General features: G+C 32.5%; 3 protein-coding genes across 7 annotated transcripts in view; 1 reads left to right on the top strand and 2 right to left on the bottom strand.

Moving 5' to 3' along the window:
• The first annotated feature begins 1,079 nt into the window (after positions 1-1,079).
• LOC108693400 (major facilitator superfamily domain-containing protein 6) lies at positions 1,080-4,916 on the top strand. Its single transcript, XM_018202304.1, has 10 exons — positions 1,080-1,655; positions 2,138-2,248; positions 2,342-2,700; positions 2,785-2,895; positions 2,980-3,250; positions 3,318-3,511; positions 3,634-3,956; positions 4,033-4,208; positions 4,292-4,459; positions 4,838-4,916. The coding sequence occupies exons 2-10, from the start codon at positions 2,185-2,187 to the stop codon at positions 4,906-4,908; spliced, it is 1,737 nt and encodes a 578-aa protein (XP_018057793.1). The 5' UTR covers positions 1,080-1,655; positions 2,138-2,184; the 3' UTR covers positions 4,909-4,916.
• Positions 4,917-5,296: 380 nt separating this feature from the next.
• Positions 5,297-10,685, bottom strand: LOC108693399 (hamartin). 3 transcript variants are annotated; one of them, XM_018202302.1, is made up of 15 exons: positions 10,588-10,685; positions 9,934-10,197; positions 9,593-9,858; positions 9,061-9,291; positions 8,798-8,991; positions 8,605-8,717; positions 8,278-8,516; positions 7,907-8,218; positions 7,291-7,831; positions 6,986-7,215; positions 6,781-6,906; positions 6,463-6,699; positions 6,215-6,311; positions 5,588-6,135; positions 5,297-5,455 (listed from the first exon to the last, which is right to left on the bottom strand). In XM_018202302.1, the coding sequence occupies exons 2-14, from the start codon at positions 10,040-10,042 to the stop codon at positions 5,612-5,614; spliced, it is 3,219 nt and encodes a 1,072-aa protein (XP_018057791.1). In that variant the 5' UTR covers positions 10,043-10,197; positions 10,588-10,685; the 3' UTR covers positions 5,297-5,455; positions 5,588-5,611. The 3 variants fall into 3 exon arrangements, with proteins under 3 accessions (XP_018057791.1, XP_018057792.1, XP_018057790.1); XM_018202303.1 differs by having other exon boundaries at positions 5,316-6,135; positions 7,291-7,555; positions 7,640-7,831; XM_018202301.1 differs by having other exon boundaries at positions 5,316-6,135.
• A 1,460-nt stretch (positions 10,686-12,145) lies between these two features.
• Positions 12,146-18,720, bottom strand: part of LOC108693328 (U3 small nucleolar RNA-associated protein 6 homolog) — a 7,658-nt gene continuing 1,083 nt past the window's right edge. Inside the window, exons 3-9 of one of the 3 annotated variants that reach the window (XM_018202217.1) lie at positions 14,814-14,966; positions 14,564-14,754; positions 14,236-14,478; positions 13,811-14,150; positions 13,042-13,224; positions 12,800-12,971; positions 12,146-12,685 (exon numbers count right to left, since the gene is read on the bottom strand). In XM_018202217.1, the coding sequence (XP_018057706.1) occupies positions 12,354-12,685; positions 12,800-12,971; positions 13,042-13,224; positions 13,811-14,150; positions 14,236-14,478; positions 14,564-14,754; positions 14,814-14,966 (1,614 nt within the window). In that variant the 3' untranslated portion in view covers positions 12,146-12,353. The remainder of the gene's footprint in view (positions 12,686-12,799; positions 12,972-13,041; positions 13,225-13,810; positions 14,151-14,235; positions 14,479-14,563; positions 14,755-14,813; positions 14,967-18,720) is intronic. The other 2 variants (XM_018202218.1, XM_018202219.1) reach the window with 2 other exon arrangements.

Below are 18,720 nucleotides of genomic sequence, written 5' to 3'. Positions count from 1 at the left end.
TTTTTTTTTTTTTTTTTTTTTTTTTTTTTTTTTAATTAAAGAAATATAAAAAGTGAGCAAATCACAAAGCCAAAAAATTGTGTTCCTAATGTGAGATAACCGAGAAATCGATAATAAAAATATATCAATATTACAATTAAAAAACTTCATTTAATGTTTCTAAAATACAAACAGCCAGCGTGCGCAAAAAATGAGCATGCGATAAATTATCCAGAACTCTTCAGATAGTTCGAATCAAGTATCGCAGAAATAGGCACTTGACGTTCATTCCAGTTCTTTTTTATTATTGTACAATAACATTTATACTTTAGCAACGATTTTCACTATGACATAGGAGCATGGATTATTTTATTTATTTTTTTTATTAGAAATACCCTGGATATCTCATATTATGATTTCCACGGTCTTTACGATCATCAAATCTAACTTCTGCAATTTAACAATTCAACATATCCCGTATTTTCTATTAGTACGATCTTACTCTATATGAAGAATTTATTGCCAAATATTTATTTAATAAATAGTAAACAAGGTTTAAAGGCTCATCTCAATGAAATTTGAAGCATCCAAATTCTAAAATTTTTTTACAATGACAGGCATTTAATAATAAACTTTCTACTAAATCGTTTTCAATTCAAGAGCAATAAATTTATGGCGGAACCAATAGATAGCGTTTATTAGTTTAACAGAAAGTTTAGCTATCTTATATTAGGCTATCTCATAATAGGGGGCTTTCCTCTATATTCGTTTTGTAATAAATTCTTTTAAATTCTTCTTTTAGTATAAGAGACCACAGACTCTTAAATTTTAATGATAAAGAAACATTCTCGTGAAAACGCATGTGAGAAAAATGGTATATTATTCATACACGAGTATAGCTTAACGTAGTGAACAATGCATTAAATTATCGCCCAATCGTGTCTGCAAATTCCATTTGATGCTGAGCGCTCTTGGAATTATTTCGTCCTTGTTATTTTATCAATTTTAAAGAAGGATAAAATGATGCTCATAAGCGTTGTGAGCGCCAACCATCAAACGCAGCTACTTACACGTGTTGCTCAAATAGAAAGTACATGACGTGACGTACAGGCGAATCACCGGCTTGGTAACAACACAGCTGACAGTGGTGTAATCTGAAACTTTTGCTGTGAGCAAAAATAATCAACAACGAGAACGTGAATGAACACGCGCGTTCGAAATGTTTGAATGTGCCGCAAACTGAGTGGAACGATGTACAATGCGCGTCTCGTAAACGCGCGAGACGGAACGACGCTACAACGCCGGTGGCTCGCAATTCGCAACCAGGAATATACGATAGTATACGCATCGAGGATTGAGAAATTCTCCATTGCATAACGGATCGACAGAGTGGCAAGAGAAAGAGAGAGAAGGAGAGAGAGATAGAAAAAAAGAAGAGTATACTCATTAAATACCAGACAGTTACTTTATCTGTGATTCACGCGATATCGCGAAGTGCTCCTCGAGTGTGTGATACGTACGCAACTCAATACGATCACAGTAGAACGATTGGCTGAATTAGTTCAAAGTACATGGGTTCGGCCGCGTCAAGTTGCGTGCATGATCTTGGTTGAACGTCACGCGGGATGTTGCATCGCTCCGGAGCTCCGGTCTAGTCCGCGAAAATCGCGTCCAAGGTACGAGTTTCGATCATTCTCGTGGCAGGATTGATTATCCAACGACAAATTGCACGTGCCTTGAATCTCTCACGTTGATTCTCCATTTATATTACATACAGTTCGTTAAGTACTTATCATTTTGATCAAACTTCAATTAGTTTGATCAGCGATAAATTCGACTCCATCGTTTAGCTATAAACGGTGCTCTGAGCCAATTTCGCAAATTCATTGTCCTTGATTCTTCTAATCTTCCTTTTCATGTATCAAATGACTAAATTAATTTATCCATGTTAACGAGATAATACAAAAATTGCTTGATAAGAGTTAATAGCTGATTAAGATAGTTTGAGTTTGATCATTTTATCTATAAACTAACATTGATCAAGAAGATACGGAATATTATTGTGAGAGTTGAGAGCAATTCCACATAAAGATATCTACTTTCTAATACTATTCAAAGCATTGTGTGATGTGCAATATTGTTTGCTCTTTTGTTATAGATTAATTACAAGTCAAAAATATACTTCAAGTACCACAAGTCTAAATCATGTTGCAAAACGTGAATAAGGAATTAGCTCCTATAAAGTCACATTATTTTCTTTTCAATGCTGGTAAGTCCCAATTAAAACTCTATCTCTAAAATCACTTTAACAACTGTGAAAAACGTTTCTTGTATTCTGTACTAATTATATTTTTACTTATAGCGACAGGGCCAATGGTACAATTTTTACCAACAATTGGAAAGCAATTGGGCTTCTCCGCGACAGTAATCGGTACAATATATACAGTATTACCAATTTCTGGGCTGATAGCAAAGCCGCTGTTCGGAGGTCTAGCTGACAAATTTAAATTGCATAAAACCATCTTCTTGATATTCGAAGCTATACTGGCAATAGCGTTTTTCTCTATTTATTTCATTCCTGAAATAGATAAAAATGCAAAAGTTACTTTAATCTGCGATAAAGATGTGTCATACTTAGAGATTTGTCCACAGATTGAATTCTCAAAGAAGGTGTTAAGCGCCGTAATATTAGAAAATATACACGCTAACACAGTCTGCCAGGTATGTATAAATGTAATTTTACTTTATTATTCCTTTGTATCAAATAACTAGTATATATGTGAATGTAATAATTTGTGTCCATAGTTATCTTGCAAAGGAGTATCTCATGGTTTCTTAGAATTGTCTGGCAAAAATATTTCTACGAACAGCACATTTGAGTTTGGTGCAGGATTTGATGTATACCAAGATTTACTTGTAAGAAATTTATTATGGAATTTTTTTATTCGCCTCTCAGTTACAGGAGTAATATGAGATTCTATTGTGAAAAATAATTTGCAGATGAAGAACTGTGTGAATGTGAGACTGCATACGTTTCTCGATGACACTGCACATGTTCCAGTATGTGGGGATCAATTGAGAACTTGGTGTACAGCAATTTGCCACAATAATAGTGCGTTCAATCATCTTCTGCAAGAAGCTAAGGATTCGCAAAGTGATATGAAACATTCTACGTATCAGTTTCATTTATTTCTATGGGCAGCTATCATCAGTTGGATTGGAATGGCTGTTGTAGTTAGCATAGCCGATGCCATCTGCTTCGATCTTCTTGGTTTGTATTATGTATTACTCAGATAATATTGATAATTACGATTATTTCTACATGGTCCAGGTTTCAGGTAATGAAAAAAGGAATGATTACGGGAAACAGAAAATGTGGGGAAGCCTTGGTTTCGGTATTTTTGGTATAAGTGCAGGTTACCTGATAGATCTTTCCAGCAAGGGACAATACGAAAAAGATTACACTAGTATATTTTATATTATGCTAGTGGCCATGTTCGCTGATATTTTGGTGTCTGCAACATTGAAAAAGGTACAAAAAGTTTTATAAACTGTGAGAGTTGAAACTAAGATAAATTGAGACTAAACTAGAAGTTTGATACTTTTTATCAAAAGAATCCAAAATTGGCAGGTAATGGGGCAGTATTGTTACAGAAAAATCCAGAATGCTCTGCGGACGAGCCGTCGCTATTTCGGGAATTATTAAGCGTTATCAAAGAAGGAAGAGTATTAGTATTTGCTTGGTGGTGTATAGGCGCCGGGATGTGTACAGCAGTCATTTGGAACTTTCTGTTCTGGTATAGCGAAGATATAGCGGCCACTTCTCATGTCACATGGAGTAAAACTTTGCAGGGTCTGATGACCGGTGTTCAGTGTTTTCTAGGAGAATTACCCTTCAACTTTGTATCAGGCAAAATATTGAAAAAACTTGGCCACGTTAACGTCATGAGTCTTGTATTGCTTATTTATGCAATTAGGTGAAAATTAGATTATTTATCTTACTGAGTATATAATTTATTTAAATGTTACTAAAATACCGATTTAATCCCACAGATTTATGGCATATAGCATTATATCGAATGCCTGGCTGTTTTTAATTTTTGAATTGCTCCACGGACCTTCATTTGGTCTATGTTGGCCAACGATGGTGTCTTATGGTGATAAAGTGACACCATCCGGTACAAAAGCCACTATGCAAGGATTCATTGGTGCTGTTTTCGAAGGAATTGGTTAGTTTTTAGTTTGATATTTTGTATACAATCGTTTACGTATCTTTTAACTCGTTTCGACATAAATTTTTTATTCATTTTAGGAGTGGCAAGTGGTAGCTTCATATGTGGTTGGTTACTAGATTCTTACGGAGGTGTTGCAACATTGAGAACTTTTTCAGTAGGTGCTCTTTTGTGGCTAAGCATCTTTTGGTTAATGGAACTCTTGCTGAGGAAGTTAAAAGCCTATCCGCTATATCGAGGCCATAATCGTGAGTATGTCGATATATATATACATACATACATACATACATACATACATACATACATACATACATACATACATACATACATACATACATACATACATACATACATACATATACATAGATATATATATAAAAATAATAAAGAAAAAATTTAAATTGCATTTTGCAATTCATAGTTAAAAATTGCTTAAAAATGTTGAAAAGATGATCAAACATTATGGAGTTTGCATTGAAATTAAGATAGCGAGTTTTACGATATCTTGTATTTTGCATGAATCTGCAGTTCAATTTGCTTTAATGATCGTTTGTTTTTCTCTTGCATATTTAATTAAATGTAATTAATAGTTCTATAATCCAATATTTCTATTGATTCTTTTTCAGATCTGGCGAATTATGCCAATCCAGATGATGCTATTCTTATGACAATAAGTCAAGAATTACAAACTTATTAGTTTAGGACAATTTTATAATATAATTTTATAATTTTGTATTTTATCCATATATTTTCATTGATAAATCAATGAAAGAACTATCGCACGATTGAAATCGAGCAAAGTTGATTTTTCACTGCATTTGTACAAATGAAAGAAATAGTTGTCTTATCGTGATACTTTGTCTTTTTGTAATATTTAAAAAAATCAGTATTATATATACCATACAAAAATGTAAATTATGTCATGTCACCGTAATATATACTTTTTTTAGAACTACGTAGTGTATTTCTTGTTAAATATATTTACCTTCGTGTTTTCACGCACGGATAATAATTACATAACAGAATGTTATCGTTGATATAAGATAGGTAAAATATGAAGGGCATTAATCAGGATACGTGCAGAAATTGAAATTGTCAAGCTGGTCAGCAAAATATCTCAACCATTTATTCACTGTAAATCCATTTTTTCCAAGAGCGGAGATATACCAACACTAACAAACATAGTATGCCTGTTCGATCGCAATCAGCCGATTAGCACAACTTCCTTACGAATCTCGTCTATTCTATCGATAAAAAGCTACAAATAACTTTCTTTCCATTCGTACTGCGATACTAAGTAATGATCGCAGCGCATTCGCAAATATAATCTTCAATAATCCCGTATACCGCCTGCCAGCGATATACGAGAGACTCACATCGCAGTAAACATTTCCGTGGCGTTAATCTTGTTTCGGCGTCGATGATCGTTGAGTGACGGAGCGTGACGGTGAGGTGGTTTGACTGCTACTCGGTATAGGTTCTATCATAGCTTGTAAATTTGGGATTTCACCCGTCGCGGTGTCGCAGCAATCGTTCATGATGATTCCGGCGCCCGGATGGATAAATGCGAGACTGCCCTCGCTGGACGAAGCTAAGCTGGTTGAGAGAGGAGGAGATCGTTCCTTAGGCGATGCTGAAGAAGCGGGATTACCTATAGGCGAAGCGTTAGAATACGTCGCGGTCTCCAATTTACCATGAAGCTCAAGTATACGTCCTTCTTGAAGAAGAATAATCTCTACTTGTGCCCGATACTTGGATTCAACGGCCTCCAATTCAGACGCGTGTTGTTCCTTTGTCTCTTGCAGGAGCCGTTGCAGATTCACCAGTTGCGTCTCCTTACGCGCGTCCTTATTTTCTACTTCATTCAAGCGTGCTTTCAAAGCTTCCAAATGTGACGATCGTGATTCTAACTGTCGCCGAACATCTACAAAAGAATTTTGATAGTACATATAATTTTTTCCTTTCGCGCAGAGTATATCATTCTCAAACTTTCAAATACTTACTGTTTAACTCTTCTGTACATGATTTCTGAATCTGCGCTGTTTCTTGCTTGGTTGTCGGTGAGAAAGTACTTGCGTTTTCTTCTAATCTTAATTGCGCCTGCAGGAAAAAGATACGGATATGCGCCATTATATTCCCATAATATATACATAATATATACATATAAATATTAAGATAATTCTTTCAACTTAAATTTTATATTATTAATCAAATTTGTTAACATAATTTCTTAATTTGAAGAATGAGTTACCTCTCCTAAAAGCACAAACTTTTTCTGCATAGTATCTACAATATTTTCCAGTTCCTTGCCACGGTCCGCAGCCTTCAATGCTGTCTTAAGCTGGTGTCCTGCATTGAAAAGTTCTGCCTCGACAGATCGAAGTTGTTGCTGCGATTCAATTATCTTTTTTTGTTCGTTTTTTAATTCCAATTCTAGATTCTCTAGGCGATCTCTGAACGCATGGCTTTGTCGTTGTTCTTCGATACACTATGTATGTAATAAGTGATTATTAGTCTCATCCATTATTTTTTTCTTTTCTGTAATTATTTTTGAAAATAAAGCAAATACTTTAGTTTGCCAATGATGCATAGCTTCTTTATATTGTTCCTCGGCCTGATGGGCTTCCCTCTTATTATGCTCCAATTGCGTTTTCAATTCTTCCACTTCTCTTTCGACTATTTTTAAACGCTCAGTCTATAAGACAAATAATATCAAATCCATCAACAGTCGCATAAAAGCTTAATAAATATTGTGTATAAAAATATAAACAGACCAAAGCAAGATTATGCTCTTCCGAAGCTCGCGAGTCTCTTAATTTACCGAGCAGACGTCGATTACGCTCAGCATGAACTTCCCGTCGCTGTCGTTCAAATTGCAGTTGCATTTGCATAAGTTGAAGTGACTGATTAGCACAAGTTGGATCTATACCATCGTCTTCTGCTACATCTTCTTCCGTATCCTCCTCTCCTTTCTTTTTTTGTTTCTGCCTGGTACCATTTGTTCCTAAAAGAAACTAGTATTTCACTTCACTTACCAGAGATACGTGCTATTGCATGTTATAGATTACTTCATATTTACTCGTTTTACTAAGAAAGCTATTCGTTTTCGTGCAAGCTTCAATATATCGATCAAGCATGCTGATTGGCGACATTCTCGAATCCGAACTTTCTTGACTAAAGTTTTGATTGTTCTGATCTAACATTCCTAGCAGCAGTTGCTCGTATGGAAATAAATCACACGTTTGACTGCCGATATCCTCGCGTCCCTTTGCTTGATCCGTCACGTCTTCGCTATAACATTTCTTCTGCATTTCCATGTCCGGACAAGATCTGGAGTGTCGAATCTGTACATATAAACATTTTTTTTCATTCCTGCTACAATGCAAAACATTACATGCAATAATCTTTGAAAATCTTCGATACTTCACTTTGTGCGTTACGTTTGAATTTGAATCTTCAATTGGGAAATGATATTGAGAATATAGTCGAAGATAAATCTTTTGCGATAAATGGGATAGAGTGCCATATGTGTTCCTCTCGCTTCGTGCTTCAGATTGTGCTTCAACATACTTTGGCATTTCAACTGCTCCATTTCCGTGTGAACTGACAATCTCCAATACCTATGTTAAAATATTATTAGATATCACATCATGTCTGTATTTATTTAATACAGGATGTCAGTAAATTGCTCAAACCTCTTGATCTTCTTGCCAAGAATCATTCTTCCCATTTTGACTTATAGCCATTTCTAAGAGCCTTCCATTTTCTTCGCTATTACTCAATGATTTTTGCGACTGAAAAACATTTTGTCTGTCTACCATAATCTTACTTAGTCTATTCGAAAGAAATCCATGTGTATTTGCTGCAATGTCTGTACTTTTTATTCCGGAGTTTACAGAGGTCGGCGTTGATGGCCGAGAAGATGTGCCATTGCCCAATGCATTTAGAGCACGCACTGCACTGGATCCCAGAGGCGCTTGTCTCGTTGATAAATTTTTTCGTAAATCCTGTATAAAATACAGTGTACATTTTCGAACGTAGAAGACAATATTTTAATAACTTTTACCTTAACAGGAGTTGTTTCGGGGGTAGCTTCTATAGCAGCCTCGGGCGGGGAAGTACCACTTCTATTGTTATTAGGCGTCGGTGGAGCAGAGCGTGGCTCATGAGATGCGTTTTGTGCCGGGCTATGCGGTGGCACTGTCATGCTCGGTGACCAAAATGCATCATCTTCCCCATTATTAGTCTCTACGGTCGTTACTCCACCAGAAATATTTATCGGTGCGCAAGTGATGGAAGATTGATCTGTAAATGCATAAATGAAATCATTATTTTCTATCATTCTTCGGAAAAGAAAAACATAGGTATGAAGATGATAATTAATAATGCTGACCAAGAGGTGGAGTGCACCGAGAATTAACTACTCCTAAAATTTCCTCCCGACATTTGTCTAATGTAAAACGACCACATTCTATCACAATATCGTGATGTTCCATTTTTTTCCACCTGCGACGCAACAAAAAAAGAAGCAACAATGATTTAGACAACACTGTATGACACAAAATATATTTAGTATATATGTATACCTAGTGGCTGAAATTTCTGCATCCTTAGATGCTGTAACAAGAGAAGGATGCATACGCACAGAATCCAACATTGGTCTAATAGTATGAGTAAATGTAGCCAATTGATCACGTTGAATGTATTGTTGCTTCAGGTATGATATAAAATTGCAAGGATACATCGCGTACAGTCTATGAAATAAGCTGTATAATCCTACCTATAACCAATGGTAAGATAAATAGTTTATGTTAACGTTATGACACATAAAATGATCGCAAATATTCACCTGCAAATGTATGAGGTACAAATGGTCCTTGTCGATGACATTTGGTACTGTAGTTGAAGTAAAGGGAGTAGAAGGAGAAAGTAAGGATTGATGATGATGATAATAAGAGGCCAAGCGGCCGAATACCTCAAATATTTCTGATAGATATGGCCCTAGAGCAGCAGGTAACATTGGTAACAACATTACTAACAGAAGAAGGGCACTCATAAGTGGTAATATATCTGTCTCCACCTTAAAAAATATAATCTTGTAAAACAGTATGTATACACTTATTTTTTCCCATACTTAAAGCGTTGTTTTTAAATCAAATATATATTCTAAATGTAAAATTAACTCACATTAATAATCATTGACATATGAAAATCATATATATACAGCATATAAATTATATGCATCTTAAGCGAATTCACACTTATGTTAAAACATACAAAAATGCAAAGTTGACAAATTAATTTTATAAGTTTCATGCGTATCTACATCAATAAATATATGTATATAGATAAAAAAGAGAAACAATAAAGAAATATATTACCTTAAGTAATTTGAGTAGATCTCTGAATAAAGCATGACTGGCTAGCTTGTACAACCAAGTAGGCTGACGTCTGGCTATATGCCCAAGCAGTGTGAGTGCATGTAATCTCTGTCCACTATTGCCAGGTTTTGAAAGAATGTCTGACAAACGATCTAACAGATGTTTATCATGCGGATCTCGTACACCTGCTAATACTTCTGCTGTCCTCGAAGAATTTGTAGAAAGGTAATAATCCAACAATCCATTTACCAGCCAATTGTCTTTTGCTGTAAATAATCCAATGTAGGTTAAAAACAATCATTATATCATTAATGCTACAAAAATGCATGTATATTACTCACTGCATAAGAAATGATCATGGAATACTTTTTTGGTCTCTTCGACCTCCCCAAGTTTATTTGATTCCAGTAAATAAAACAAATCAGCGACACCTGCAGGACCGACACTCATCTTGACTTGCGGCTTGACTCAAAAGATTCCTATTCTCTCATGGTCCTTCGATCAGGCGGTGGAAGCAGAAATCAGTTCGGCAACGACGCTCTGAGCCATCAATCGTCTGTCACGCAAGACAGGCATTGTCTGCAGTGACGGGGATGCCAAGGTACCTACAGGAAAGAAAATACACTATGTGAGAAGCAGAGGATCACAGGACAATTCTGAGATCTCGCTGTGTCAGCAGTCGCAGCTACCAGCGATTAATATCCGCAAATCGCTGAGTCAAGTCGAACGACACGTCGGTTTGACTACTCTATGGATCACATGTCGCAACAAGGTCGTGCGATCATCCGGGCGAACTGTCAGTACGCGTATATCTTTTATCCACTGCACGACACTCGATGGGAAAGTTTGTCCTGTTCCGCGTAACCGCAAAACTGTCAGTCGCCTCGATGACAACCGGTCGCGTGATAAATCCTGTGGCATGCGCGCATCCACATCGGATAAATCCTGGCGACAAGACTCGCACCTATTAAAGAAAATCAACCAAAGCAACTCACCCGAATCTCATCGAGCACCTCCACAGGCAAATTCTTGGAGTTCTATGGCGACTGGTGAGCTCGGATGATGGGACTGGTGGGAAAATCTCCATATATCTTCTTCAGGATCTCCTTGGTGCTGCCATCTCACCGCTGTACGTCTAGCATAAACTTTCGCATGTCTAGATAAGAGAGTCTCTGCGTTGTATATCGAATTGTCAATTATCTCGCGAATTTTTTATCCGATCGATAATTCGAATTACAAAATTTAACGATTTATACAATTTTTTTCCTTCTTTTTCATCAAGTAAAGTCAAATGTTAGTAATAAAGTTCGCCAAAGCATTCGATAACCCAATAGAAAAATTTTTTTTCCGAGGACAAAGTTTGTCATTAGCTGGAATTCCCAAAAGATACGTTTTCTCATTGGATATCGGAAAATAGTAATTGGAAGTTTACACGAAGATTAAAAACTACGACTAAATTCCGATTAATTTAACATGCGATTAATCCAATTATTGGTAGATTTTAGAACATTTCAAATTATATATATTTCATATTATATAATGATATAATTAATTATATCATTATTTCTTCTAATTTTTTCACATATTGCAAACAAAATAAAATATAATACTTTCTTAACAAAATAATATTTATTTGATAATTTGATAATAGAATAATAGATAACTTAATCAGCGATTCAAGTGGCAAAATTGCTTAAAATTTCTTAATGTATAATTATTATTATTCCTAATGTAATTTTTTTCGATACATAAACAAAAAAATTAATAATTTAATCCTACAAATAATATCTTAACAAAGTAGTAGATGTACTTGATCATATTATATCAATTATATCAATCGGCAGAGATACTTAAGACAAAATTTTTAACTATATAATTCATATTTTTCCTAATATAATTTTTTTTCATATAAATGTTAAGAAACAAAAAATTCTATTGATATCAATAAAATACTACAAATAAGAGCATGATAATAGCCGATTAAATCAAGTCTAAATTTGATTGAAATTACCCTTTCAATCAATTCGGGAAAATGTTACGAAACTGATTCGAAATGAGAGAGAGGATAATTATAATAATAATTTCACTTTACTATATATCTTCACTATATATTTCTGCAATTATTCGTTGCATTATGTTATTTTGTAAATTCATGTAAATTTTGTAAATATGTATTTAATTTTAAATATTGAAGAAATACACTCGTTTAATTCTTTTCAACATATAAAATATGATATAAAAAGCCGAATTTAAAAAACAATTAAAAGTAACATTTCTAATGTTAGAGAATTTGTTTTCTCGAAACAGTTACAAAAGTATACACTTGATTTGACCAAAAATCAATGATTTGTTTACAGTACTAGCTGAAGAAGTAACTCTTAAAGATCATCTTGATACTTAACTTAAACAAAAATGTTAAGAGACATCTATATTGAGTTCAACATATCGTTATTACTTATAACTCAAACATACTGTTTGATAATTAACTTGACTTCTTAGATAAAACTTGCTTAAATGTAATTAGAATTTATACATAAAAAATAACATCTCCTGTATACATAAAAAAAATTGTCTCCTTCAAAAGTAACTTTTCGTGAAAGATCCCAAGATGTATATCTTAAACATTTATCAAAACTCAATATATTACTCTACTAATTACAAATAATGCAAGTTGGGGCAGTAATCTTCTGTATACAATACAAACACGCAATACATATCGCGCTTGATTGATATATGTACATACTGTATGCTCACGATCGGATCATTTTATGGAATCAGGTTTCGCCATGATCAGGCCGTAATCTCGAATAAAGGAATACGTTAAGCTAGAATCTAACGTTTTGACTGCCCGCTCATGGATATCGCTGGCTTTCTTTGGTTCTCCATACTGCATCTCGTATTTGATGTAATCTAACCAGATAGATGTGTCGTGAGTTCCGAAGTGCATTATCGCCATTTCATAAGGCCGCCGCACGTACTTCGACATGATCTCCGGCTGTATGAGTTCCAGCGAGATCATCTTCTTGTGGAACTCCAATGAAGTAAGAGGTTGAAGGTAGAGATCGTCATACGCCTTGCGAGCTGCACGAATGCCTGAGAAAAAACAAAAATATCGTAAATATCGTAGAAAAATCTCTTATTAATATATAATACTTAAATTTTGATAACAAGGGCAAAATAAAAAAAAAGTATAATTAATATGATTACCTTTCGTTAAAACAAGCCATTCAAGCCATGAAGCTTTAACATCTTTAGCGATTAACGGATACTTTAGAGCCGCTTGATAGCTCTCTTCGACCTCATCCCAATTTTTTAGCTGAGCATGCAAGAATCGCAGTTTCCACAAAGGTAACGCTTTTTCACCAAATTTGTCCGTCACCTAATTCATAAAATTCATAAAATAATATCGACAACATCAAATATATTGAAAATTTGCAAGATTTTTTTACCTCTGGAAACATAGCATACGCTTCCTTCTCCAAATCACATTGCAACAAATGATTAAGCCGCGCGTGCCAAATACCGACGCTGTTTGGTAGAACATCAGTCGCTCCTTGTAGTACTTCGTCCAGTTTTTTTCGCATGCCTTCGTTGTCTTTATTCGATTCCTTGTCGGCGTTCAATATATCAATCTGAATGCGATAACCATTTTTATATATTTTACAAAAGAGAAAAACAAATGTTATTCATTATTTCTAAACATTTTTTTGAATTAAAAAGATTTCAATCTGATAGGTATTTTAATTGTGTGTAAAAAATTCAACATCAAAGAAATATACACTCTAATGATAATTATTAATAACCATTAAAAAGTATGCTAAGAGTCGACGCTAGTTGCAATTGCGAATTACAATTACAATGTTAGCGATACGCTGATGACAAAACGCATTTCAAGCGACTAGACAGACGTCTTTATATGTAATACAATAATTTATTTGTTATTTAAAATATTAATATTAAGGACCCAAAACTCGGATCGTTTATTATATTTGTGCATTAGATAGTAATAAAATTATAATTCGCAACTGCAACTAGCGTCGGCTCTTAGCAGGTTTTTTAACGGTTATTAAAAAATTCAAGTAGAAAATTAATTTAAATATATAGAAACTATTTGAAAAAAAATTTAGATATATGAATTATAATCAAGTTTAAGCAAGTATTATTTACAATTACTAAATTGTGTATACTATGAATATTACAGAAATGTTGAATACAAACCCAGCATAGATAATGTTCCTCTTTTAGTTTTTTCACCCGATGAGCTTGCATCAAGGCAGTTTTCAAGAGTTTTCTTTTCAAATTTGGCAATAATCGCAGATCGCGATTAATTTCCAGTAAACATTCTATGTACAATGACCAGATTTCTGCAGTTTTGATTTTCTTTATAGCAGTCTGATATACTTCGTTGCACGATGTGATACGAGCCCTCAGAGATTTTTGGTCAGCATTTTCCGATTCCGTCGCCGTGTCACTGACTGGTTGCGCTAAGCCTTGTAATTCACGACGCGCCAATGTATCCCACATTAAAGGTTCATGAGCATACTCTCGAATCATATCGCTATAATTAAATTATATCTTCAATTTTTAACTATCGTGAACAATCATATTTAACATATTTACTATAGTGATACATGTATATATACCAAATGATTTTTAGCTGCAATGGCTTGGTGTTATCGTATTCATTTGTGATATTAAGCAACGCTATTATAAATTTAACATCCTTAATACGATCAAAAGCCTGTTGGTATATAAAGAATGCCGTTTTCAATGGAACTGGAATTTCGCTATCGTCTGTTGTCGGTACTGGATCAATGTGGCCTTCCTGGTTTTCAGAGTTTTCAGCATTAGTAGAAGTTGTCGTAAAGCGATTGTCTAGTTCGAGTCTATAAAAAGAAATGCAGATGCATTTTAACTAAGTAATTGGGAAGATTGCAAAGGATTATTGAGAAACACACACTTTGTACTTACTTGAAAGCATCAGTATATAATAATTGAGAGTTAGGATGAATCTGTAAACCTCTAAGAAGATACTGCCGTGCGCTATACTTATTCTTATTCTCCTCTAATTCCCAATATGCTGCTATGTGCCAGCATTTTGGCTTATCTCTGTGTACTTGCAGCATTCTGCCTAACATATGATTGATATTGCTATGGAAGTGCTATGGAAATAAATAATGCATTAAGTAATACAAATACAATGAAATAACAATCTACTTACTTCGCTACCTACCACATGCTTACAGAACTTCATATAAGCAACCCAAAATCGAATATCATCTTGAAATTTAGATATCGCCTCTTTGTACAAGTTATTCATTTTATTAGTTATGCCATAGTCGATGACCGACCTCTTTTGAGTGATACCATATTTCTAAAAAAAAAAAAAAAAAAAAAAAAAAACTTTATAATACTTACAATTTACTTATATCTATGTATAATATTTATAAAGGAGTTGGTACACATTTTAGGCGATTTGAAGAGCAGAGATCTTTAACGCAATGAGTTAATAGAAATTGATCGATATACAAATATTTATATCCTACGTAGAAAAGAACAGAAAAGTATGTAATGATAAGTGCCATGGTGACATGAAGTGAGACAAATATTATACTTATTAAAAAAACGTCATAATTTCCTTAATTATTTTCAAATGTCATTATTTTTATAACATAAATAGTAGAGAGCGCCTAGGATCGATCGAAGTTAGATGTTTCGAATAATATAATATTCTTGGTTCATGAATTTTTTTCTATTATTATTTTTATTATTATCTTTCTATTATTCTATTATCTTTTTATTATTATCTTTCTATTATTCTATTATCTTTTTATTATTATCTAAACTAAATCGAAAAGTCCTTTATTAGTTTGCAATTTTCGCAACAGTTAACGAGATATTAATTACCAAAAAGTGCCGAAAATTGATTTTTAATAAACAATATATATAATATATTATAAGACTGTATATGTGGTAACACAAATTATAGAAATCAAAGCCTTAACGGTTTAGCTGGATCTTAAATGTTTGTATGAATTTATATACATATGTAATTTCTTAGAAACGCGCGCCGAAATGATTTTTCGGGCTTGAAATGCTAACTCAATAAACTACCGCAATAATATCATGAGTTAAATTGACTAGCAATTTAAACAAATTTTTGATGCTTATTCGCTTTGATCTTAATAATGTTGAATGATATATTAAAATCTGTAAATCTATAATATATAAATAGCATATAAATTCACATAAGAATCATACAAACATTTAAGATCCCGCTAGATCGTTTAAGGCTTTGATTTCTATAGTTTGTGTTATCACATATACGGTCCTATAATATATTATATTGTTTATTTACGTCGCCTAAAGAGACGTTGTTCCTTTACATGCCAATTATTGCGAAGATTATTACTAAAACCTCAGTAGTCTAAAGAACGCTCGCACAGAAGAGATCTGAGTTCGAGGTAATATTTTTCGCAATAAGAATTAATTATTTACAGATTTTAAGATGTCATTCAAATTATTAAGATCGTTTCGAAGATAAACAAAACAGTGTATATAAACAATAAATAGTTCTTTTTTAAATCTACAGTGTGATATTAAGGTTATTACACTGACGTGAATACTTTGATTTCTATATAGTTCTATATAGTTTGATCTTCATAATTTTTTACTCAAACACTATTAACTTTACAGAAAAATTGCAAGAAACAAAAATTGTTTATTTTTTCTCATAAAAAAATGTTTTCAAAATTTTTTCAGAATTTTTTAATACCGTATTTTCTTATGTTAGTAAAAATAAGAAAATGCAGTAAAAAATTGATAAAAAATTCTGAAATTTAAAGCTCTATGAGAAGAAAATAAACAATTTTTATCTCTTGCAGTTTTTCTGTAAAGTCGATAGTATTTGAGTAAAAAATTATTGAAGACCAATTTTCGACAATTTTTACTAATTAATATCTTGTTAATTATTGCAAAAATTACAAAATAGTAAAGCACTTTTCAACTCAGTTTAATCCGCTCTATCTGCCCATGAAATATTTGGCGATAATTTTGGGACACTCTGTATTATCATTTAAATATGAATATAAAGTGTATTATTATTAATAAGAACTTTTCAAAAATTCATAAAATCAACCGCAAAAGACATTAAAAATATGAAAAAAGAGCATCAAGTATATTTTGCAGAAAAAAGATATCAAAGATAATGCCATAAAAAAAGAAATAAAATCAAAATATTTCAAGAATCTCTATTTAAAAAGTCCCATAAAACAGTTTCTTCGAACGGCATCTTGAAGGTATTTTTATAATGTAGACGTTCTTTGGACATCCTTTAAGACAGTGTTGTATGGAATAATTTCTCACAATTATAATATACTACATAAAGTACGGATGATATTTGAAATGTATTAAGTATAACAAGTAACAACACATTAAAATGAGAGAACGAAATGCAATAGACAGTGTAATGAGAGGTGCAGAAATTAAAAAAAGGATACTTACATTGATAACAAGTAGAAATAAAAAAATCGAAAATAAACAAAATCTCTAGCATCATTCTTGAGGTATCGGTTTTATTCATAATTTGACTCATGCAAATAATTAAATATTTATATTATTATAATTATATTTATATTATTATAAACTATTTTTCGCAAATTAAAGAAATTTTATATTCAAGTAATTATTTTAATATTGATATATTTCATATTCAACACAGATGCACATACAAATATTTTTCTATAAGATAAAGAAAAATTTTAATACTTCTTAATACTAAATTTTTAATTCTTAAATTTTTTTAGTAATATAATTTGTAGTAATATAATTTGAAATTCATTACAATAGTATTAGCAGTTATTGTTCGACACAATATTATTGTTATATCTTTGATTAGATTATACTTGATTCTCACAGAAATCTGAATATTATATTTTTTACTTAATAAAAATTTTTAAAAATAATGCACGACTCATTTGCAAATTAGGGACTTTATTACCAATAGATTTAAAAGTGAGTTATACGTGAAATTGAAACTTATACTGTTATATAACATGTTATATACTGTATGTAACATTCCTTGTAACATATTTCGAAATTACATTGTCTATATCCTTTTCTAAGTAGAATAAATTAGAAAAAATTATACTATAATATTAATTTTATTAAAATTAATGTAATTAATTTTAATTATCATTGATATCTACGTACTAATTCAGGGTGTAAACGACAAATCAGGGTGTAAACAATTGTCTTAGCAATTTTTATTTTAAATTATAAATAGGATATCTACAACATAAGGATACCTTCAAGATGTCGCTCAGAGAAGCCATAAAAGTATTCTATGGAACTTTTTAAATAGAGATATAAAATAAATATATATTGTATTATTTTGATTTCATTTCTTTTTTTATAACATTATCTTTGGTATCTTTTTTCTGCAAAATCTACTTGATGCCCTTTTTTATATTTTTATTTTTGTCTTTTCCGGTAGGTATATATTAATATATTCACATATTTACATTTTACATATATTACACACACGCATACACACACACGCACACACGCATGCACGTACGCACGCATGCATATGTAAAATGTAAATACATGCAGAAATGTAAATAAAAGAATATATAAAGGAATTTATTTTTAAGCCGTATATATTAATTCAATATATAGTCTTCTGCTTTATAAACACTTTACAATAATAGCCTTCACTACAAAATCTTATTTATTTTATAATGCAAGTAAAAGTTATGACTTTAATAATAATTGATTTTTATAAAAACAAGAGAAATTCATAGGTGATTCAAGGAAGTGATAAAATTAACCATTGCTTTCTTCTGTTCAAAATATAAAAAAAATTTCCGAGAATCAAGACAATTTTAATTTTCATCATGTATACAGAGAGGAGTCATTTGTGTGTGTGTGTGTGTGTGTGTGTGTGTGTCCAGAAGATTTTTAAAATTATGAATATTTCGAAAACAAGTGAGTAATAGACATCATTCTGCTCCTAAAAAACTTATGAGATGAAGAAAGATGCCTGTGAAAGCCCGACAGCGAACATCATTTTCTCACTGAGAATGAATATTCAAAATCGAGCGTGGACATAAATGATCCCCGTATAC

Source organism: Atta colombica, unplaced genomic scaffold, assembly GCF_001594045.1.
Source record: "Atta colombica isolate Treedump-2 unplaced genomic scaffold, Acol1.0 scaffold9, whole genome shotgun sequence".
Lineage (NCBI taxonomy): Eukaryota > Metazoa > Arthropoda > Insecta > Hymenoptera > Formicidae > Atta > Atta colombica.
The sequence above is the reverse complement of the archived record's forward strand: the minus strand, read 5'-3'. Positions and strand labels throughout refer to the sequence as shown.

What these genes read in the sequence shown, in the direction of transcription:
- LOC108693400 (XM_018202304.1), top strand. Translation starts at nt 2,185, where the DNA reads ATGTTGCAAAACGTGAATAAGGAATTAGCTCCTATAAAGTCACATTAT. An exon ending in ACGCTAACACAGTCTGCCAG is followed by an intron (nt 2,701 to 2,784) that starts GTATGTATAAAT and finishes TTGTGTCCATAG; the next exon opens with TTATCTTGCAAAGGAGTATC. An exon ending in TGCTGTTTTCGAAGGAATTG is followed by an intron (nt 4,209 to 4,291) that starts GTTAGTTTTTAG and finishes TATTCATTTTAG; the next exon opens with GAGTGGCAAGTGGTAGCTTC.
- LOC108693399 (XM_018202302.1), bottom strand. Translation starts at nt 10,042, where the DNA reads ATGAGTGTCGGTCCTGCAGGTGTCGCTGATTTGTTTTATTTACTGGAA. An exon ending in CTTGGCAAGAAGATCAAGAG is followed by an intron (nt 7,832 to 7,906) that starts GTTTGAGCAATT and finishes ATTTTAACATAG; the next exon opens with GTATTGGAGATTGTCAGTTC. An exon ending in AGTTTGTGCTTTTAGGAGAG is followed by an intron (nt 6,312 to 6,462) that starts GTAACTCATTCT and finishes TTTTTCCTGCAG; the next exon opens with GCGCAATTAAGATTAGAAGA.